This window comes from Hibiscus syriacus, unplaced genomic scaffold (genome assembly GCF_006381635.1).
Source record: "Hibiscus syriacus cultivar Baekdansim isolate YM2019G1 unplaced genomic scaffold, ASM638163v2 tig00117056_pilon, whole genome shotgun sequence".
In the NCBI taxonomy this organism is placed as follows: Eukaryota; Viridiplantae; Streptophyta; class Magnoliopsida; order Malvales; family Malvaceae; genus Hibiscus; species Hibiscus syriacus.
In genome coordinates, this window is record NW_024063539.1 from 4,989,699 (window position 1) to 5,005,547 (window position 15,849).

Below are 15,849 nucleotides of genomic sequence, written 5' to 3' on the forward strand. Positions count from 1 at the left end.
GGTATAGAGCTAGAGATGACAATTTTGAAAAATCTGAAATCATTAAAAAAACATCAGTATAATTATTTACTTAAAAAATAATCAAAGGTAAATAATTAGAATCGAATAAATAAATTTAAATTTAAATTTATAACTTTCGCTAAAAAAGACAACCGAAAATTAATTTCGGCCTGACTCACTTACCTGTCTCCAACAGAGTCGCCAAGCTGTCGGAACCACCTTTCGGTTGGGCCCCAAAATTGGGCTTCGACTTGGATTAATTGGGTTGGAGTCGCCACCGACTACTTTAAAATGAATTTAGGTGGGTCGGACACCATCTTACCTGATCTGCGTTTTACCATAAACGTGTCGGATTCGGGAGTCGGTTACGGGCAAGGAAGGATTAACACCCTTGAACCGCCCTTTCGGTACCAATTAATTTTTCGGTTGTCTTCAGTTGCGAAAATTAAGAATTTAAATTAAAATCTAAGAAATCTTTGATTCGAATTACTTACCTTTGATTAATTGAAAGTTCCCCTAAAATGTCAAAAACATTGCTAGATTGTAAGAACAAAAAATAAAAAGGAAAAATATTAATATAATAATAATTAAATAAATAAAATAAAGATAGCTAAAATTTCATAAAAGAAAATAATAATAATAAACAAAAAAACAAAATAAAAACAAAAGCAAATTAAATTAAATTTTGAAAAGAAACAAAAGAGTTTAAAAACAAAAAAAAGGATCAAAACGTGAAAATTAAAATGGAAATGGCTAAATAAGAAACAAAAGTGGCTAAATTAAAAATAGAATAAGATTTAATAATAAAAGTTAAAATAAACTAAAATGAATGGTTCAGTGACCAAAGTGTAAAGAAATGGATAAGTTTGAGGGACTGAAACGGTATATTAACTAGATTATTAAAACATGCTAATAAATTGGCATAATATCTATTTTGGCCCCCAAAGGGACCAAGATGTAAAACGCGGCTAAGGTGGGATGGTTTAAGACGCGATTTACCCACAAGTTTCGTCTATATATATACACCAACAAAATGCTTTTTTGTTTCATTTGCAACCCAAAACTAAAAAAAAGGAGAGAGTTCTCCCAACTCTCCCCTCGGCTGGCCAGTCTACCGATCTCAAGTCCGTTGCCGTTCCGCCGCTTCGACCGCCACCTCCGGTGGCCGGAAAAGATAAAACCTTCACCGAATGCTTTCATCTACCCCCCAAACACAATCCCGAAGCCCGATTCTCCTAAAAACGCTCCAAATGGTGTAGATCTAAAGTGTAAGCTTCAGTTTCTTACCCCTCTCACCGGTGTCCCTTTGTTTTCCCGAGGCCTTTGGCTTTGTAGTTTCTCTACGTGCTTGTTTTGGTTTGTTTACTGAGAGGCTTCGGCCTTTGGCTTGTATTTTTGTGTTATGGTTTTTTGTTTTTTTGATTTGCTGTGTGGGTCGTTCTCCCGTTTGGCTTATTGTTGTGTATTGTCGTGGGTTTGTAGATGCTGTTGATGTTTGTGGTCGTGTTCTCGTTGTGTACTGTGTTGGTGGTCACTCTCTGTGTGGTTTGTGACTGATTCGATTGTGTTCTCTGTCGATTTTGGGTACTGATTGTTAATGGTTGTGTGTTGATGGTTGGCTTACTGTTGTTACTCGGTATCTCCTCCTCTTGTCACGGTGGTTCCGTTTGGTATTTATAAGCCTTCATTGGCCGTTGGCTATCTCCGATTACCATGGTAACGTGCTTGCTGTTGGCGGGGATTTCGGGATGGGTCAGTCCCGATTTCCCCGGCCAGAATCTCGCGCCGTTGTGCGTGGTCTCTTGACTGTCATTTGTGGCTTGAGGCTTCTGGAACCCTCTGTTTCTCCTATGCAGCTCCGATTCCAAACGTGAAAACCTTAGCTGTGTGGGCTGGTTCAGGCCCGTTCTGGTTGGACTTGGACTGTTGTTGGACCACTTTGAACCAGACCAAAACATTAGACCTGGAAAAGAAAAATGAAATGAATTAAAATAAATAAAATGAATAAAAAATAATATACGAAATATAATTTATATAATATATATAATTCAAAATATTTTTTTAAACTATATATTATATTTTAAAAAGTTTTCAAAACTATATGTTATATAGTTTTCAAAAAAATTTAAAAAATATTATATAAGTTTTCAAAAACTATTTTTAAAACTATATATTATATAATTATTCAAAAATGTTTTTTAAAACTATATACTATAGAATTTTTCAAAAATTATTTTTTTAAACTATATATTATATAATTTTTCAAAAATGTTTTTTTAAAACTATATATTATATTTTCAAAATATTTTCAAAAAACTATATAATATATAAATTTTCTAAAATCATTTTCTGAAAAAATTATATATTATATTTTTTCAAAAACATTTTCACAAACTATATTACCATATACATATATATATATAATAAAAAATATAACAAACAAAATAACTCCGAGCGAAAATGAGTGTCTACAATTACAAATATATATTTAGATATTTATAGATATATGATATGTTTCTATACTATATATATATATAATCTATTTTTTTTATGAATTTAGATATTATAGATAAGAATAATTTCCAAATTCATACATTAAAATTATTATCTATTACAAATATGGATAGATATATGATCTGTTATGGTTCTTAGACTAATTGTACACCGTTAAAGATTACCTCACTGGCCCAACAAATCTGGGAGACCATGTAAGGTTTTACACATTGGGTCTTAGTTTTTAAAAATAGATTTTCATTTTTTTAAAAATAGTTTGTCTGAAGGATAATTCTTTTAAATACGGGTGTCGCTAAGAATAAGGTAAATATTCGATCAGGTCTATTTAAATTGCATGAACAAAGTGGCATATGTGATAAATAAATTGTTATAATCCTTGAAGATTTGAATTTGAACACCATTGACGATAGATGTGTGAGCGTTCAATATCGAGAGATTGGAAATTATCTTTGAGCAAATACTGTCATGTACTTATTCTAGATTAATCCAAAGAAAATAAAAAAATGATTTTGTTGAGTTGTCAAGTCCTATTTTATTTTTAAACTTTATTTGGACTTTTTAGTTAAATTTATAAAATTTAAGTCAAATCAGATTCAATTATTAAAGTTTTTGTTCAGATTCAATTGTAATTATCTATAATATTATGATACATGTTCCAGTTTAAGCTACTTTCTCTAATCATAATATATATATATATATATATATATATATATATATATATATTCATATATATTTTTTATCTGTAAAATATCATGTAAAATTAAAAGATATAAGTTATTTTTTAATAATGATTTTTGAGAACAAAGTATCGGTTGAGGTTTAAAAGAGTTGATTGAAAGAAAAAATTTACAAAAAATTCAATCGAAGACCAAAATGAATAAAATAAAAAGTTAAAAGACTAAATTAAAAAAATAATTTTTGTCAAAGTAAAAATTGAAACTACATACAAAGGAGCATGGTTTATATTTGGTAAAAAAATTAACTTAAAACGAAGGAAAATTTGAAAATTTTAAAAATTTGAATATTTAAATTGCAAAAAGAGAAAAGTTGTCAAAAATAGGAATTGGAGTTAAATAATTATTTTATTGTGGTTTAGGAGTATTTGTTTTAAATTTGATAAAAAAAATAATATAAAACGTAAGATGAATTGAAGAAATATGAGATTAAAGACTAAATTATAAACTAACCGAATTACTTAGTTATAGACCAAAACAACACCGTTTAATTTTAAAATTTTCAAATATTCAAACTTTGTAAATTTAAATTAGATTTTAACTTAAAATCTGAACTCAAAATTGAATTTGAATCATATGATTCAATTCTAATAATTTTAAATTTTAAAAATTAGTTTTTTAAATAAAATAGTTTTGGTTAATAAATTTGTGTACAAGGCAAAACGTTGCGTAGAGTGGTAGTTATTCAGCTTCAGAAGCTTTTATCAGGCCCGAACGGCCCAACAATATTCGCCATCAACCGCAAGATATACAATTGGCCATATCAATTTGCCTCAAATTATATAATCCAACGGCTGATCAACTGTCCTTTGAAATTTCGCGCTTCAAACATATAAAATCGCGCCACGCGTCCATCAAACCTATTTATCAAAGCATTGAATTTCTCATATAATTTTCCCAGGTTCCTTCCCTCTGGAGTCCCCATCGACTCGACTTTGCACCCACCACAAAATACGAATCATAAGGAAAATAGAAGAATTAATTTACCATCTTGGCAATTTCTCTATCGGCAAAACAGAGAAGAATTTTCGTAGATCAGATATGCAGCAAGGAGATTTTAGCTCCAATTATCAATACCCTCACCCTCCAAACTCGAATCCGAACCCTACGCCCACCGACTTTTACCAACCGCCTTACGCATCGGCACCACCGTTTACCTCTGATTACTCCGTTTACCCGTCAAATTATCCTGCCTATCCTCAAAATTCCGATGCCGTACCTCCCACGGCTCCCTCTTACGCTCCGCCGCCGCCTACCCTGGATTCGCAATCTTCTTTCAATCAACAACCTATCGCGCCTCTGGTGTCGACCGCGGCTCCTTCTTTTCCGCTTTATGATTCACAGGTTTCTTATCAGCCACCGTCCTCCCAGCCTCCTTATTACCAGCCGCATGATCAGCATCAGATGGCCTCCGGCTATGGCCAGCCTCCGGCGAAGCCTATCGACACGCTTAATCCATCATACTATTCCTCCGCATATGGTCAAGTAGGATCATCAGCGCCCTCTGTCCCTCCTGCATATGAAAACTCCTATGATAATTCAGTTAAGTTCGATCATGGCGGTGGCAGTTATTTGGATGAGAAATTCGGAGGAGGTTACTACAGCAGCAGACCTGACATGGGATCCGATTTATATGGTAAACAATCGGATAACTATTCAATATACGATGACGGTGCTGGGGTTTATGCTTATAAAGGAGGACAAGTGCAGCCCTATGGAGCACGCGGCACGGCTCCAAATTCGTCGACTTATGTTCAATTCGATGATTATGGGCGGCCTATTAATTTCCCTTCTGGGAAGGACTCATGGAGCGGATCAGATTCAGCTTCTGCTAAGATTGTGAAGGCCGTGCCGAAGGCTGAAACCCAGCAAGATGTGAAGAGTGGGGTCCAGAAGTTTCGGGTTAAGTTGTTGTCTGAAGACGGAGCACATGGCCCCATGGATGTACTTTGCCAGGTAATTTTTGAATGAAAATCGTAGGAATTTATTTACTTTTGGTTGGAAAGATGAAGTTCATGGCATATGATTTTGATTTTCAAGTATGTTGGTTATATTGTTGCATTATGCGTGAATTTAAACTGAATTGTTGTTCACATTGATATTACTAATTTATGGTCCTGCTTGCTAGTCGTCGATATTTTCATCCAGTACTTTGAATTTATAATTTAGCTTAATTTTTTTTTGTTTCAGATTGGTTTAGATGGTATTCGCATGCTTGATCCCAGTACCGGAATAACGTTGAGAATATATGCTCTTGAAAACGTCAGAAGATGTGAAGTGAGTTGCCTTGTTTATTTTTCCTTTTTCTCTAAATGTTTTTCTGTGATTTCTCTGTTAATGATGTGTGCATTGTAATAAAAACTATGTTTTCTTTTAATGCAGGTCATAGACTCATCTACCTTTGCATTCTGGTCCAAGAGCCCTGTTGACTTTGAAGAAAGACGGATCAGATTGCAATCAAATAGTTACACTACAAGCACCCTTCTGGATATTGTAACAGCTGCAACTGTACAGGTTGGTGTTGTAGAGTTGTAACTATCTTAATTTCTTGTGAAACTCAAACTGTTTAATTTGTATGACTTCATATTATCATGATTGTTTAATTTTTCTGTTGGGGTTAGTGGGAGTGGTTGTGGACTTGTGGTTAGTATATTCTTAATTCATACTTTTTCATTTCTTCAGTTAGAAGAAAAGTTTTTGCTCTTGAGTTGCATATATATTGTGGAGTTGTTTTTGCTTTTTCTTTTTGATTCATAGTATGGTATCTAGAGTCAATGCTGTGGATGAATTCATCGTAGTTGCAAACAGACTACAACCAATTAAAACGAGTGAATGTGGATTTGGTTATTAATTCTTTTTATTTGCAAATGACACACACACGTGCACAAAATTGAACTTATCTGTGTTGACAAGTCAAGAGGGATATGTTGAATACTAGTGTATTGTCTGTGGTGGCCTAAGAAAAATATGATCTGCTAGAACAACGATGCTTCTCTTAAAACTGCCGTTAGGTATTTGAAGTGCCTGTTAGAAGTGACGAGTATGCAATGACAAGGTATTGTAGTGAGTTTGCAGCACTCAATTTTTTATTATAATGAGCCTTTTATCATTGTGAAACATATGGAAGATATTGTTATCAGGTTCCTCTAGGCTGTAGACATATTTCATATGATTAAGGCTCCATATTTTCTTCTTCGGAGACTATGTTGTTGAATCATCTCAATCCTCTTTGTACACTTTCATTTCTTGTCCTCTGGTTAGTATATTTGACATTTCCACCCCTTTGCATGATGACTTTATTCTTTCACCTTTTTATTGCAGATCAAGGAAATGGGTGGGAGTAGTCGACCTCCTGAGTCTCTACAAACTACGGAACAACTTGCAGAAAAGAAGAGAGGGTTTGCTGATTGGATGAATAGGATAAAGCCTGGCATTGAGGAGAAAGATCATTGGGTAAAATTTAGAGTTGCAAGAAGTTCTATATTTTTTTCACCCATAAATTTCTGGTAAAATAAAAACATATTTAAATTCTTCATAATGGGCTCATCTCCTTGATCTTTTTTATTGGTTAGGTCCCAGATGAAGCTGTTTCCAAGTGCATAGCATGTGCAACTGATTTTGGGCCTTTCTGGCGGAAGGTTCGCTATTCCCTGTGTTTAGGAAAGGGGTTTCCTGCTTTTCTTTATTTCTCATTTAAGTTTACATTTTATGTTATTTTCCTTTTCAGCACCACTGTAGGAACTGTGGGGAAATTTTCTGTGACAAGTGTACCCAAGGTAGAATTGCTTTAACTGCTGATGAGGATGCTCAACCGGTTAGGGTTTGTGATCGATGCATGGTAAGATACCAATCAGTTTCTCGCCATCTTCTTTCATAGCAATCAGGTGTTGATGTGTGATAGTCCAGGATTATATGGACATATTATACAGATAGTATTCACATGTGGTTGAGCATGTAGAGTATCTGTATTTCTCTAATGCCCTTAATTTAAAGCATTCCTTCAGGGGACGGGCCTATGAAAGAGTCGTGAAGGATGACTATTTTTTTTTGATAGAATATTAGGCCTCGTTAAAAACCCTCTATTTGCCCTCCATATTACAATAGTAACATTAAGGACAAACAAAGAGGGAAAAGAGTGTCTACTACTTTTATTAAACAGGAGAATAATACACTGCCGTCCCTTACATCATACTTTAGAAGCCATAATCCTAATTACATAAGACTTAAACACTTCTTCCTACAGAAACTTAACACTAATTACATAAGACAGAAAACAAAATCCCTGCAGAAATGTAAGGGAGTCTAGCACCCTAACACACCAAAACAAAGCCTAACGATCATCCTATACCATCCTTAGCTAGTCTGTCCGCTTCCCAGTTAGCAGCTCTCAAGTTTTGCCTTAACATAATATCCTTCCCTTCCATTATAGAAACAATCTCCTTCACCAAGGATAGAAACATAGGGGAGCTTAGTTCCGGATTCTTGATCCACTTCAAAGCATTACTTGAATCCGATTCTAAAATAATCCTCTTATTAAGACCAACACCTGAATCAGACAACATATACAACCCCCTCTTTATCGCCAATAATTCTGCCATAATCGGAGGTCCCCCCAACCATATCAGAGAACCAGTGAATCAACACATCTCTGTTGTCCCTTATGAGTCCACCTATACCACCTTTATTCCAACCACTCACCATCGCCCCATCAACATTAATCTTTATGAACCCGTCTGGAGAAGGAACCCAACAAGTAGGATTGGATCCATTTTTTTCTGTCTACCAATCGAATCAGCAAGAGTTAAGTCGCCCACTATGGAGTCGAAAGGGATCTGCACAACGTCAAAACTAGCAGCAAACCAAGAGACTATTCGAAATCGAGCAATAAAGAACATCCTCACCACATCCAGCTTTCCTTTCATAAAGATAACCTCATTCCTACATTTCCATATAGTCCACAACACCGCCCTTAATATAAATTTCCAAATACTGGAATTCTGTTGTAGATCATTCCACATAATAATAAAGTCTAAGATGTTATTAGGGATCACCAAAGAAACATTCCACAAATTCACAAATCTAGCCCACAAACCCCAAACTACCTCACAGTACAGAAAAAGATTAGAAACAGATTCCACAAACCTGCCACACATCGAACATAAAGGGTCTTCAATCCCAGCCATTCCTCGCTTCAACAATTCCTCTTTAACCGTCACTCTCTGGTGAACAACTTGCCATATGAAAGTTTCAACACGTGGATGAGCTATCCCGACCCAAATATATTTGTCCCACTTAGCCTGAATCCCCTGATTACCAGCCGTATCAAAAAAATTATTAATACAAGACTTAGTTGAAAAACAACCCTCTCCATTCCCTAACCAAATCCAGTAATCGTCCTCCTCAAGAGAAAGTGAGATGTTATTCAACATAGAAATCAGCTGCAACCATTGTTCAATCTCCCAATCCACTAGATTTCTTCTCATTTGAATGTCCCACACCCAGCCTGCTGCACTGTTCACCCTAAACTCCACCACTTTACCCTCTTTATTATTCGACAGTGCATACAATCTAGGGAACAAGTCTTTAAGAGGGACTTCTCCCAACCAAATATCATGCCAAAACTCCACAGAATGCCCATTTCCAGCTTTCAAATGCAAGTTTCTCCTAATGCAATCTCCAAAGTCATCACTAGAAAAGAAGTTATTAATCACACATCTCCAAATCCAATAGGCTCGAGCTGTCGAAGAATTCCCCAACATTTTGGAATTCAGATCCAAATTGTTCACACAACAAACCACCCTCTTCCACCAAGAATCCTTTTCAGAAACAAACTTCCAAACCCACTTTCCCATCAGTGCTCTATTCAGATTAGCTAAATTTGGAATCCCTAGACCCCCCAACCTTCTTGGCTTACTGACCAAATTCCAGTTCACCCAATGTATGTTTCTTCTATTAGTCGAACCCCCCATAAAAATGCAGCCATGATCGAATTTAATTTCTGCAACACAGTTTTTGGAATTCTAAAAATAGAAAGGAAATAAGTGGGAAGGGAGCACAACACAGATTTAACCAACACCACCCTACCTGCTAACGCTAGAGAGTTTACCTTCCAACCAGTCAACTTATTATGAAACCTCTGTACTATAGGCTCCCACATTGCAACAGAGTTTCTCTTGGACCCCAAAGACAATCCTAGATACTCTGCTGAAAAATTACCCACAGAGCAGCCAATTTCATTAGACCAACCAGCTAGCACCTCCTCCTCAACATTTATTCCAAAAATTCTGCTCTTAACTAAGTTAATCTTCAGTCCCACCAATAACTCATAGATCAGTAACACCCTTCTAATATTCTTCAAATCCCGGATTGAAGCTTTGGAAAAAATAATAAGGTCATCCGCAAACTGCAAATGCGATAGCTTGAAAGAACTTTCTTGAACCCCTAACTCAAAGCCCGAAAACAATCCCATGTCCACTGCTTTAGTTAACAACAAATGAAGCAATTCGCCGCCCAAATTGAATAACAAGGGGGATAACGAGCAACCAAGTCCTTTTTCAGTGCGAATTATGTCCGTAGGAGTACCATTTAGTAAAATTGAAATAGAAGCAGTTGACATACACTAATACATCCAAGAGCACCATTTTTCACCATTTTACCCAATATTTTCAACAAAACCAACCAATCTACCGAATCATAGGCTCTCTTGAAATCCACCTTAAAGACTACCCCCTCCAACCCTCTTTTCCTGCAAAAATCAATTCCTTCATTTGCTATAAACGAACAGTCCAAAATATTCCTCCCTTGAATAAACGCAAATTGAGATGGACTAATTATCTCATTAATGCACAAACTGAATCTTCTAGCTAGGACCTTTGACAAGATTTTATATAACCCTCCCACAAGGCTAATAGGCATAAAGTCCTCCATCCCCTCCGGATTATCCTTCTTAGGTATAAGGGAAATAAATGAATGATTCACCTCCAAATCCCATTCCTTCCCCACATAAAATTCATTAAAAAACAACATAATATCCTTCTTCAAAGAAGACCAGAATTTCTTAAAAAAACCTAAATTCAGACCATCCGGTCCGGGAGCTTTGTTGTTGTCCAAGTTGGCAATTGCTTCCCAAACTTCCTCTTCTGAAAATGGCTTCTCAAGTGCTAAACTCTGTCCTACCGATAATTTTAGAAAATCCAGATCTAAATCCTCAGCCTCCAAAGAATTATTCTGACTAAACAGACCATTAAAAAATTCCACCACTGAAGCTCTAATTAAGGTAGGATCTTCTACTACTTCATTACCCACCTTGAGGGACTTAATGCCATTTCTTCTTCCTCTAACTGCAACACTATGATGAAAAAATCTGGTATTCTTATCACCATCCATTCTCCATTTCAGTCTTGATTTTTGCAACCATATCGATTCTTCTTTCTTTTGTAGCTCCCATAGTTCTTTTTTTTTTGCTTCAATTATTGATTTCATTGACATCGAAGGAAGACCTTGTTGCATTTCCAATTCCAAATCCTGAATTTCTTTCTCCAATAATCTAATTTTTCCCGGTAACTCTAAATAACCCCTCCCAGGCCAATTCTTTACCACACCCTTCACCCTATTCAGCACCTTAGACATGGGCTTCCCTTTTTCCTCTTTACAAAGTTTAACTAGCTCCTTCTCCATCATCTCACTAAACCCATCCTTCTCCATTACATAATTAAACAGTCTGAACGGTTTCTGCCCCCAATTACATTCTTTGTTCTCCAACAGAATAATATTATGGTCTGAAATAGACCTTGGCTGCAATGAGTAACTTATCTTTGGAAAACAAACTAGAAATCTCTGATCAACCAAAAACCGATCCAACCTCTCAAACGTGGGAACTTCCCGATTATTGCACCATGTAAAACGACCTCCAGACAAAGGCAAATCAAACAAATTTGCCTTACTCACAAAGCCTCTAAACATATTCATTGTTACCGAATTTACAACCCCTCATTCTTTCTCTTCCTGTGACAACACTGCATTGAAATCACCTCCTAAACATAATGGACAGTCAACATTATCCAAAAATGATAATAATTCCCTGAAAAACATCTCTTTATCTGCATCCACACTAGGGCCATACACATTAATAAAACAACAGCTTCCTGGTACTCCTTCCAAAATCCCTTTTGTTACTACAAATCTACTATTCATGACTACATCCTTCACCACAAACTCCTGATTCCACAAGGTTATTAGACCCCCAACAGAGCCTACAGAAAGAGATATTGTCGAACCAGTAAGTATTTTACCCCCCATTTTCCTCACCAACATATGACTGACAACCTCCAGTATTGACTCTTGCAAAAATACAATTGTAGGTTTCTTCTCATCAACAAATCTCCTAATCGCTCGAGCTTTCACCATTCTACCCAACCCTCTAACATTCCAAGACAACATCGACCACTCAACCATCATTAACATACAATAACCTTACTTCCCAATTACAACTACCTTCCCTCTTTCGAGTTCCTCTCATTAACCATAGGAACCATTTTGTCCATAAAAGCTTTCTGTCCTCCTTTGAACTTCACACCCAATAACTTGGAAACATTCCAACATTCCAAAGCCTCTGCCACCCCCTCTATCTCATTCACTTCAAAGGATTCAGACTCCTTACCATTACAACTCTTAACTTCCCACCTCCTGGAATATACATTCTTATAAAAACCTCTCTCAATTTTACTTACTGACGTGTATTTCCCAGAATGACGACGCATCACTGGTGAGACATACCCGTTCTGCAACTTTAAAACAGCTCCTTCAACATTAGTTACTTCTACAGAATTAATGGCAACAATATTTGATCTTAAATTCCTTTGAACAGACCCATTTGTTAGACTCCTATCCATGCTGTTACTAAGCCCATTTTCTAGAGCAACCGTGTCCTGGCCCAATATGATATCTCCAATGCTCCTCTCCTTTTCTCTCCCTTCATTAAAATCCTCTGACACTCCCTGTTGACTGGGAATACCACCTACTACTGTCTCCTCAGAACAAAAGTCACCAACCAACATTTTATTAACGCCTACTTTTCCTTTCAAATTTCCATCGATAAACGTATCATCTCCTTGTTGAGCCCCCCGAACCCATGCTTCAACCCTGTCCTGTGAATTTGACAAGGACTGCTGCCCCAACTGCTCTTCTTGTCCTTCCTGAATATCCCGCTGGCTCCAGTCCGATGAATTCTCCTCCCAAGGATCCACTGTTCCGTCTTCTTCTACCATATCATCCAAGACAGGAAAAAAATCATCACTCCCTTCCACCTTAATTTTAATGGTAAACGATCTTCCATACGTATTGACGGAGACCTGAGAAGGAATATCAAAAGGACTCTCCACCCTCAACAACAAATGTGCCACTCTACAATCCGATTTCTGAACTGTTTGCTCCTGGATCTTCACTAGCTTGCCCCATCTCGCTGCCAAGTTTGTAAAGAATGGAACCGTCCAACAATTTAATGGAACACCTATCAAGGAAACTGTACAATAAGTTAATGGAACACCATTCTCATCTACAACAGATTCTAACCTTTCAAACCAGAAGGACAATTCCTCCCACTTATCTTCCATCGCTGCTTTTTTCTCCTCCACTGAATGAAATACTATCAAACATGCATTTTTTGCATATCCCCATCTTGCCACAAACCCTCAGACCTTAAAGCCCCCTGCACAAATTCTACTTCAAAAATCCCCTTACAAATTCCTATTAAAGACGACCTTAGCCATACCCTCTCCTCCATTGGAATAAACACTTGCAGAGACTTTTTCACCTCCCTCTTGTCTCCAACGTTACTCATATGCTGGCCATCAACTTTTTTCACCCCCAATACTATATCCTTATATGTCCTACCATCATGAAACTTGTTTAACAGCTCCTTCTTCCCTACATCATCCACTCTGGGTATTGGTTTTTTCCTTTTGCACTCCTCTGCACCTGCATCTCTTGACCCCACCACTATATTTCGCTTCAAGTTCCTCGCAACACTATTCCTCTGATATTTAACAATCGACACCAATACCCTCCTCCCATCGATCACTACGTTATTCATACGCTCCACTGCCTTTAGCAAATCCTCCTTACTTGCAAAATGCACAAAGGCAAACGTACTAACCTTATAGTTAGGTCTCCTATTAACAAACGGGGTAAACACCTTAATCACCTTGCCATGAAAACTAAAATGTTTCCATAAAGCACTTCTATTGATTTGAATATGCAGTTCAAGGAAAGTTGTTTGCTGAACGGAGGACAGAATGTTTGTATTGTTATATTTTTGTTCCTTTCTTTTCGTTTTTCCTGATAAATATTGTTTTTTAAATTCGTAGTGGTCTTGATCAATATTGCTAACATTAGTTCTTATTGTTTTATTGTAGGCTGAAGTGACTCAGAGGATGAGTAATGCTAAGGAAACAGCAAGTAAACCTAGTGGATTACAGAGTCACGAGGATCTTGCTAGGAAGCTTCATGAGGAGATGGAAAAAAATCACAGAGCATCATCAGGTAACTACTTGTATCTCCAGTATTGTTTCATTACTGTGAAAGAAGCTACTTGCATATACGTAAATGTGTACATAATTATATTAGTATAATAATATGGAAGTGGTTACGACCAGCTGAAAGTGTTGCCTGAATAATATAAACACACTCGATCAAACTGTCATAACCAGTTTGGCAAGGTGAAAATAGTCGCGATCGGATCAGTTCTAGGACGCATTTAGTAGCTAGGAGAAATCTACAATTATGTTAGCCTTAAATGGTGTTTTTTTTGTTAGGCTCGAAATATGATGGATCCGGTCAACAGATGAAGGAAGTTGCCTGCCCTACCTGCACTGTTCATTTGCAGGTATGGAATCCATGTGCAGAATCTTTATCTCGATTGCAAGTATATCATCAAATGTTTTATATAGTTTGTGGCTGATTTGAGAATGGTTACAGGTCCAAGTTCCAAGCTCAGGTTCTGAAACCATTGAATGTGGAGTCTGCCAGCATCCTTTCCTTGTTAGTGCCCATTGATCTTGGACTTTTTTGTCATCAGGGAAGGATCTTAATCTTCCCAATGAATTTCTTATTGATTTAATTATACTTATTGGGGTTCTGGTTATTTTTAAAATAATGACGATTATAAACTATAAATGGGTTGGTTTTGTTTTTGTGATTATGATTTCTTTGTTCTTAAAAAACCTATTTGATATCCTTGATCTTCTCAAGTCTCATGTGTACGAAAGTTCACTGTAGATGACAGGTCATGTCTCTGTATAAAATTTGAAATATCATAATTAAATAATTACTATAGCTTGTTTTATTTACAAATAATGTGTTACAATTTCTATAAGACAATAAATTTATTTAAATCATTTTAAATTTGTATTTGAATTGTTTAAAGGGTAAATTATGTTGGTTGCCATTGAATTTTTAAAGATGTTTTCATTTTGATCATGGAGTTTTTATGACATGTTATAATTACTAAAATAATGGTCATTTGCTTTTATTCTGGTTACTGACGTTAATCATTGTTTTGACAAATTAAAGTCTTATTTTTTAAAACAATTCATAAGATTCCAAATTTGAAGCGTTATAAAATATCATTTTTTAATGAATGAAAGAAGTGATCATTGATCTCAAAAAATAGTATAGTTTGATTTTGTGTTAAATACAAGGTGACGGTAATAAGCTAAACTGAGGTTGACAGAAATGGATTAGAGAAATCTAATTTTTAGTTTTGATTATGGTTCAATTAAAATTTAAGGTTGACGGTAATGGATTAGACAACTTTAATTTTTAGTTCCGATTATGATTTAATTAAAATTTAAGGAGATTGGAAGGTGTTTTAACCCACAATTCTCCGTTGAAAAGGGCCGAAAGGACTTGCTAGTTGCTACAAGTAGAGATGAACATTTATCGGATTTCAAACCGATCCGGATCGGTTTTTATTCGATCCGGTTTTTTCTCATAGAAAAAAAACCGGTTTATAAAATAACCGGTTCGGTTTTTAACCGGTTTGGAGGGCCGGATATCCTAACCGGTGTAACCGGTTTCGGTTTTAAAAAAACCGGTTTTTTTAAAAAACCGATTATAAAAAAACCGATTTTAATATTTCAGATTACTCATAGGGAACCGATTCCCCCCCAAGGGGGTACCGATTCCTCACTGAATGGTTTGGCTCCGAGATTTCCAGAATGCTCGGAGGGAATCGATTCCCCCATAGGGGGTACCGATTCCCCCCTATTCAACGGTCGAAATATTTGAATTTTACACTTAGGGAACCGATTCCCTATGAGGGTACCGATTCCCCCACGCTCCAAGCATTTTTATTAAATGTTTTCACACTTAAACGGCTATATTATCTTCATTAATTATCACTAAAGTTCAGAAGTGATTCAAAGTGTATTTAAGCAAGCTTAGAAGCCATTGATCAAAGACAAGAAACATCAAGCAACTAGAATCAAGAGAGAATCAAAGAGAAAGCATCAAACCTCAAGTTCGATAAATTTAAATACTTAATTAACTCAACATAATTGAAATACTTAAATACTTCCAAGTTTGATAAATTCAAATACTTAAA

The 15,849-nt window shown here is 36.1% G+C and overlaps 1 protein-coding gene across 1 annotated transcript; it reads left to right on the forward strand.

Moving 5' to 3' along the window:
* The first annotated feature begins 1,970 nt into the window (after window positions 1-1,970).
* LOC120198560 (protein FREE1-like) lies at window positions 1,971-14,414 on the forward strand. Its single transcript, XM_039199870.1, has 11 exons — window positions 1,971-2,000; window positions 2,748-2,759; window positions 4,257-5,204; window positions 5,439-5,525; window positions 5,631-5,762; window positions 6,570-6,701; window positions 6,821-6,886; window positions 6,976-7,086; window positions 13,661-13,787; window positions 14,060-14,130; window positions 14,223-14,414. Exons 3-11 carry the CDS (start codon window positions 4,290-4,292, stop codon window positions 14,298-14,300), a joined length of 1,719 nt encoding a protein of 572 aa, XP_039055801.1. The 5' UTR covers window positions 1,971-2,000; window positions 2,748-2,759; window positions 4,257-4,289; the 3' UTR covers window positions 14,301-14,414.
* The last annotated feature ends 1,435 nt before the right edge of the window (window positions 14,415-15,849 follow it).